Source organism: Conger conger, chromosome 2, assembly GCF_963514075.1.
Source record: "Conger conger chromosome 2, fConCon1.1, whole genome shotgun sequence".
Classification (NCBI taxonomy): domain Eukaryota; kingdom Metazoa; phylum Chordata; class Actinopteri; order Anguilliformes; family Congridae; genus Conger; species Conger conger.
The window spans coordinates 6,689,279-6,696,778 of NC_083761.1; the positions used below are offsets into that span (position 1 = coordinate 6,689,279).

The window sequence follows — 7,500 nt, forward strand, 5'->3', positions numbered from 1 at the left end:
CTCCTGGGTCAGCTTCTCCAGCCGCTCCTCCCGCGGGTACACCATGGTGGACATCTTCTAGCGGAGGGGAACCTGGAACGACAGGAGCGTACCGGAGAGGGTTAGGGGAGGTCAGAGGTTCGATTCACACGTCCCGGCTTCCCGTGACCCGGGCTGCCATCTTGATTCTGAGGGCTCGGGACACAATTTGACAGTTGGGCCCCCGAAAAAGATCTGACAATTTCCCCTGACGGTGGCCCTGGCCGGGACTAAAACAAGGATAGAACGGTCACAGCATCACCCTATTGGTTGGAAACACAGAGGCGCTCCACCAATCCTGAACTGCCAACTGGTAACTGCCAACAGAGTAACGCTGATGATCATTGTAGTGACTTCAGTCTTAAACAGGGAAAGATTGGAAAAACCTATGGCAGAAATATATTCTCAGGAGGAGATTACAAAATCAAATGGAACAAACACAGTCAGCATACTATCCAAGTATACCAAATAAGCCTCTACCAATCAGTCACTTGACATCCGCCCACAAGTACAACTGCAGAAGTTGAGGATGAAGTTAACGAGCAAAGTTCATAAAATACTTAATTTAGAGGTGGGGATAAAAAGACACACGCTACTATAAAGAGGTGAGGGGGTGCAGGTGTGTCATGTATACATGCAGTAAGTCTCTCTGAAATCAGCAGGAGGGGAGTCTCTTCGTTTTTTAACTTGAAAAAGATTGCGATAAGGTGACAGCAGTTTCCTCCTGTGTGGAGCTCTCGTAGATGAATATGCTTCAGGGATCCTCGGATGCACGGATCATTATTCCGGGCTGTTCCTTGGATACCCGCAGACAGAAATAGACTACAATAGAAAAACCGCAGCCAATCAGAGGGTTTTTCGAAGCAAGACTACAGAAGAGGTGGTGTTGCACCTGGGACACACACACAAAAACAGCACGGCAAACACACACACACACACACACACACACACACACACACACACACACACACACACACACAGCAACACAACAACAGGAGAATGACAATCTGCAGTTCGAGGTTAACTGAAAGTTTTCTGAAGTAAAAAAAGAGTTCTTCCAGATTTTACTCAGTGCAGTTATCCAGCTAACTCAGTAATCCTGCTAACTCAGTAATCCTGCTTTGTGAAAGGCCCTAGGGCCCAGAATACAGCACAGAGCAGGGACACAAACAGCCCACATGCAAGAAAAGGATTAACAATGCAAATAAACAGGGCCATTGATAGTATTGTATTATTAAGTAATATTAAGATTTTATATAATGGCCGCTGTTATTTTATCAAATTACTTGCATTCGTGTTGCATGGAGACCCTATAGGAAACCAGATTGGTGGCAATATTTACAATAGCTCCATCTAGCAGTTTCGGGTTAGCGGCCATGTGCTTTGTTATTCTAGGTGTGTGTCAACAGTAACCCATCGGCAGATAAAACTTGCCGCAATTAGGGACCAGACCTGGGTCAAACACAGGATTGTTTTTGATTCTATTACTTTTTTCACACTGGATTGATCTTTGCCTGGTGCAATTGAGCCAACCAAGAGGACCAGAAGGCAGGGTTAGCACTTATTAAGAGTATTTCATAGGTTCCAGTACACGAGACAAGCTCAAAAACACGAGTGGCTAAGGTATTTGACTGGGAACCGGAAGGTTGGTGATGCAAGTCCTGGTGTAGCCAAGTCAAGATCTGCACAGCTGTTGGGCCCTTGAGCCAAGCCCTTAACCCCACATTGCTACAGGGGGGGTTCTCTCCTGCTTAGTCAAATGTAAGTCGCTATGTCAGTAAGTGTCAGCTAAACAACAAATTATTATTATTATCAGTTGACCCAAGTCTGACAGGGACATGAAGCACAAAGGGCGTCCCGTACGGCCATTTTGGGCTGAGCTGCGGGACGTCCCGGGGCAGACACGGGGAGCGCTGGCAGAGCCTCGTAACCGTGACTCCGGAGACAGCTGGGACGGAGCGGAACGCAGCGAGGAGAACCCGAGGGCTGCTGACGAACAGCTGCTCCGCCCGGGAACGACACGCACCCCTCCGACCGCCGAGCACAGCTGCAGCTTCCGGAAAGATCCGTCTCCCCGCATTCTGCGCTCGGCTTTTAAACGGGCCGCGAAGGAGGCGTTTAGCGAGCGCGTCGGCGCCCGCTTGGCACTCCGTCTGCCCCCTCGACACAAACATCCACACAGCCCCACACAGCCCCACACAGCCCCACACAGCCCCACACAGCCCCACACAGCCCCACACAGCCCCACACAGCCGGAGAGCCGAGTGCCCACAGACAGGAAACTCTGGGCCCCTTGAGCGGGGAGTCAGCCATCAGCAAACATCCCCTCGGAAGGAGCCACTTCTGGAAGAATTTTGCTTTGCCGCATTAGCGAACCCAAATATAATTCAGCACGTGCACACCAGGGGGTGCACAGCAAGGGCCGATACGCTTCAGGATTTCGTGCCGACTTCTGCTCTTAATTATTTAAATTAGCCAAATAGTGTCTTGAGCAGACATTTGTATATGCACCAGCTACAGCTGCAGACTGCGAGTATATTCTAAAGATTGTACTGCGCAGGAGTACAGGAGTGAACCAAACATAATTTATTGAGCTGTCTGAAAAATAAATGAAGGTAATTGGTTGGAATAGAAACCGGCCCGCCAGGACTGGAGTTGTGCACCCCTGGTATACTCTCTCAGAAGAAAGGGGGTCCCAAAAGGCCCCGGAGCGTCTCCGTAGGGGAGTAGGGGGTACCCAATCATGTGCCACTACACCAGCGGCTTTCACTAATTAGTTTCCCCCTCTCTGGTTGGAGGTGTGTTATTTAATTAAATCAGCGGGTGAGGTGATAGGTTAGAATGGAAACCTGCACACTGTCTCCATGGAACAGGGTTCCTCTATGGCAGGCGTGCCCTCAAAATAAAGAACTAAAATGGGTTCTCTAAAGGAAACTAATAACTTTTTCTTTTCTTTTTTTTTCCTGCGGGTGTAAGCTTCTTTAAGCTAGCCTATGTTAAATTCCCCAATAACTACTTAACGCATCACAGAACATTTAGAGCCGGGTAAAGACTTCAAAGTCCTTAAATGGTGCTTTGTGGTTGTGTGGGAGAAGGCGGGGGGGGGAGGGGGGGGGTCAGCTCTGAGCTTTTAAAGTGACTTTAAAACGCAGACAGGAACGGAGCGCTGTCTTTCATCGCCGTGGCAACCGGCAAGCCCCCGGTCCGGAAGCCGACGTGACAAGCCACGACCGAAACGATAACCGTCAACGCTGTCAGAATCCCGTTCGCGTTGACACCGCGGCGAAAAGACACGAGAGAGGGAGAAGACGGAGACGTGCGTGTCTACGCCGTGTCTACCCCGAGTCTCCCGTCAGGAACCGGTCCGGTCTCCGCGCGGCTGACAGACCCGTATTTACGTTAGCGCGGGGCGATGAAAGCGCTGGCATTTAGACGGGGCACCAGCCTGTACTCCGGGACGGAGGAAAGCGCTTCAGAGGCAGGTACCCGCGTGACGCTGAGCAGAACGCCCCTCTTTATTTGGCCAGTGACTCTCTCATCCCCTCACTGACGCCAGGGACACGGCTGCTGCCCCTGAGACCAGCTCGGCCAGGGGGTTCAGCTCACCCGACCGCAGACGACGCGAACATACCTTTTTCCTCAGGCAGTTTTCTGATCAAATCTGTATCGGCAGCTTTGTTATGGAGATAGCGAGTTTGCTAATCTGTCAATCCATTAGTTCACTGGTTCGAAAAGCCTTCCAGGCTTCACCGAGGGAAGGAAAGAACCTTAATTTTGGGTAGCTCAGACCTCTTCACCACCAGCAAAATTAGCGTACATCCCGCCCTTTTTACATGTAGTTTACAGATTCATAATATAATATTCTGCCTTTTTGGAAGTGATAAAAAGTGTATAAGACATGTAACTGCTTGCAGGGAAACACCATACAGGTGCCTGTTTCTACAGCTGGCCCTTGAGAGAGGGCCAAAGGAACATCAAGGCATCTTCCAGCTGCGCCTCTGAATTGCAGAATTTATATTGCCTTTGCTTTGGCCCGGCCGCAACACGCTTTACGGCTGTATCCTAGCGTTAGCCGGATGAGTTTATGATGCTTTTACGGTTGTAGCTTCGGGGCGTATTAAGGCTCAGTGCCTCAGCGATGTTGCGGTCACACTCGCTGGGGTGGGGACGTCGTTTGCCCGGTACGGCTCTGTCCGGGGTGCGGAGCGCGGACTATCCTGCAGCAAGCCTTACTGAACCCTTCAGAAAAAAAATGGTTGCAAAAGAAACGCTGTGAATCGATAAAAGAACCCAGTCTAGTTCAAGGGTTCTCTGTCTGGCAAAACGGAGCTTTGATGCTTCACAGCTATGATAGAGGGCCCCATAAAGAACTAAAGCGGATCCTCTGTGGAGATGAGCCGGAGAAGGTTTTTTTTGTTTTTTTTCTTAGAGCCTGAGTTTTGATCGGTATAAATCGGCCTCCCAAAGGGGCCTGTGGAGACTCCGCCCATTTCTGCCGCAGCAGAGTGGCATTGATACAGAGTGCCAGATTGCATTAGATTATTCACAATGTGTGTGTCTGAGAGAGAGAGTGTCACTGTGAGACTGCGAGTGTGTGTGAGTGTGTGTGAGTAAGATGGTGTGTGTGTGTGTGTGCGTGTATGTGTGTGAGTGTGACTGTGAGAGACTGTGAGTGTGTGAGAGTGTGTGAGCGACTGTGAAACTGAGTGCGTGAGAGAGTGTGTGTGCATGCATGAGACTGTGTGCGTGTGTGTGTGTGTGTGAGTGTGTGCGCAAGAGACAGAGTGTGAGACAGAGAAAGAGACAGAGAAGCTCATTCGCTCCAGTGCTAACCCTGAGGAGGTTCTGTGACAGACAGGTCTCTTATCAAAGAGTAATTTACAGCGGACTTAAGATTCTCGCCGGGCTCCAGTTTAATAATTAATTAGCAGCTTCTGCACTAAAAAAAAAAAATACAGGCGGTAAAGAAGTGGAAGAATACCCAGGAGGAGCCTATATCTGCCACACGACCCCCCGTCACCGAAGGGCTGGCTCTGTGGTTTTGGGGAGAGGAGGAGGTGGGGAGCAGGACTGGGGAAATTTCAGGGGGACAGATGGAGACATGGCGGGGATCTCACATGATAAACGCCTCTCTCTGAACCCAGCGCCTGTGCTTGCATTCGTACGGGGCAGGACTCCCAGCGCCATGGTAACAACGGAACCGGCTGGTGACGTCTCATAAGTAACCTATCATCTCTCACAGAAACCCAATCTGCTTCATAACCGACCAATCATCTGTCGCAGAAACCCAACCTGCTCCGTAACTAACCAATCATCGCTCACAAAAACCCAAGATTGTGTGTGTGTCTGTCTTGTGTGTGTCTGTCTGTGTGTGCGTGTGATGGGGTAAGGAGGTATCCCAGAAGTCTCCTCCCACACGCAGAGAGGGTAAAGGTGCATCACAAGACAGAAACCTGACTTGAGTTCATTTGTGTCACACACCCACGGAGATTTCAGGCACTTTGTGCCTTTAATTCACTCCAAGCGGCTTAGTCATAACGGCTTAAGTAGCATACAACCCTGACAGAGATTAACACAATTACAAATGTGTATTTCCACTGTTTAGGACACCCCTTTCTATTGCTAGAATTGTGTTTTTATACAGACATTTACATGCAAAGGCCTAGTGTATAATGGATAGCAGGGATACTCAATCTTACCCAGAAGGGGCTGGTGTGGGTGCAGGTGTTTGTTCCGACCAAGTAGTTACACACCTGATTCTACTAATCCACTAGGGTCTTTGCTTCGGACCTTGATTAGTAGAGTCAGGTGTGTGTAACCGCCTGGTTGGAACAAAAGCCTGCCCCCACACCCTTTCTGGGTGAGATTGAGTATCCCTGGTGTGTAGGATATTTTTCAATAATAATAATAATAATAATAATAATAAATAATAAAAAAAACACATTTTCAGCAGAACAGACATTTCAAATGAAATTACTTCGGATAACACGGCGTGTTGCACGCCACACGGCAACAGATATTGGCTATTTCGGGCAGAGGGCATGCTGGGTAATTTAGATGATGTCAGAACGAATCATAAGAATGACGGAAAGCGCAGTGAGGAGAGAGAACAGTCTGTACTCTTTCCGCCCGTACAGGTGAGTTATACATTACGCTGGTTCTTTCATCTGGGCTTTCATTTCTGTGTTCCTTTCTTTGTCATTTTCCGCCCCCGATATTCTTGCCTTGGTCAGCGCACAGGGCACAGAACGGGCCCTTACAGAGAGATCTCCATTACAGCAGGAGAGCATAATCAGAACGGGCTGTTACAGCGAGATCTCCATTACCTATCAGACTAAGCAGGAGACAATCCTCTCCTGGAGCAATGCAGGGTTAAGGGCCTTGCTCAGGGGCCCAACGCGTGTGCGAATCTTATTGTGGCCACACTGGGATTAGAACCACCGACCTTGCGTGTCCCAGTCATTTACCTTAACCACTACGCTACAGGCCGTCCCCATTACCGCAGGAGAACATGATGAGAACGGGCCCCTACAGTGAGATCTCCACTACCGCAGGAGAACATAACGTCTGAGAGATGGATGCCATCTCTTGAGGGAAAATGGCCACCTTCAGCAGACAGCGAAGTACATCAGACAGAGGAGGAGTCATATTAACATGGAGCGCTGACCTGCATCTAATAACTATGTTAAATAATTCAACCCAGTAAAAAAAAAAAATATATGTAAAAAAATAAATAATTGGAAAGCCATATATTTTCACCAGTACCACTATTTTTTTCATATAATTGTAGACTTTTATTAATCAGAATCTAACAGAGCGGTCAACAGGAGAGTTGACAAATTTTATTTGACACTTGAAGAGTTCAAGTATTTCATATGTATTTCGACCATGTCTGGTTTTGGGTCAGTTTTACATTATGTGGATATGGATGGATGAATAGATGGATGGATGGAAGGAGGAAGAGATTAATGGATGGAGGGGTGGGTGGAGGTGCCAGGGCGGGAAATTGAACCCCAGTCACAGAGGGGGGCTCCTATTTGGGCCATTAGGACTCGGAGACCCCATGGATCACACCGCAAGATCTCCAATTAAAGCCCTTCACAGACATGACAGGTCCTGCCTGTAGCAGCCCTGAAATAACTGGAAATTGGAGAGGGGGAGGGGGGGGTGATGTGCATGTATGTGTGTGAGGGGGGGGTTCCGCAATGAGAGATGACAGAATCAATAAAAGGGGGGTGGGGGCTTTCACAGGCCGACCCCCTGCCCCATGCAGAAGGAACGGAGCATTAAAATTGCATGAAGACACACAGCGCCTGACGCTAGCATTCTAATGCACCTGCACCCCCCTCCCACCCCACCCCCCCACAGCAGAGGATCGCCTCTCCACAACTTCGGGTGCGGAAATAGTTTTTTTCTCTCCCACCGTTTCTCCCCTTCCCCTGACGCAGCTCATAGAAGCCACACAGAACCATCGCCATGACA

At 49.2% G+C, this 7,500-nt stretch overlaps 1 protein-coding gene across 4 annotated transcripts in view; it reads right to left on the reverse strand.

Moving 5' to 3' along the window:
• LOC133122890 (kinesin light chain 1-like) overlaps positions 1–7,500 on the reverse strand; it is a 63,585-nt gene that overhangs the window by 39,189 nt on the left and 16,896 nt on the right. For all 4 annotated transcript variants that reach the window (XM_061233152.1, XM_061233150.1, XM_061233154.1 and 1 more), the window contains exon 2: positions 1–72. This exon is cut by the window's left edge and continues 195 nt beyond it. In XM_061233152.1, coding sequence (XP_061089136.1) covers positions 1–54 — 54 coding nt within the window. In that variant the 5' untranslated portion in view covers positions 55–72. The remainder of the gene's footprint in view (positions 73–7,500) is intronic.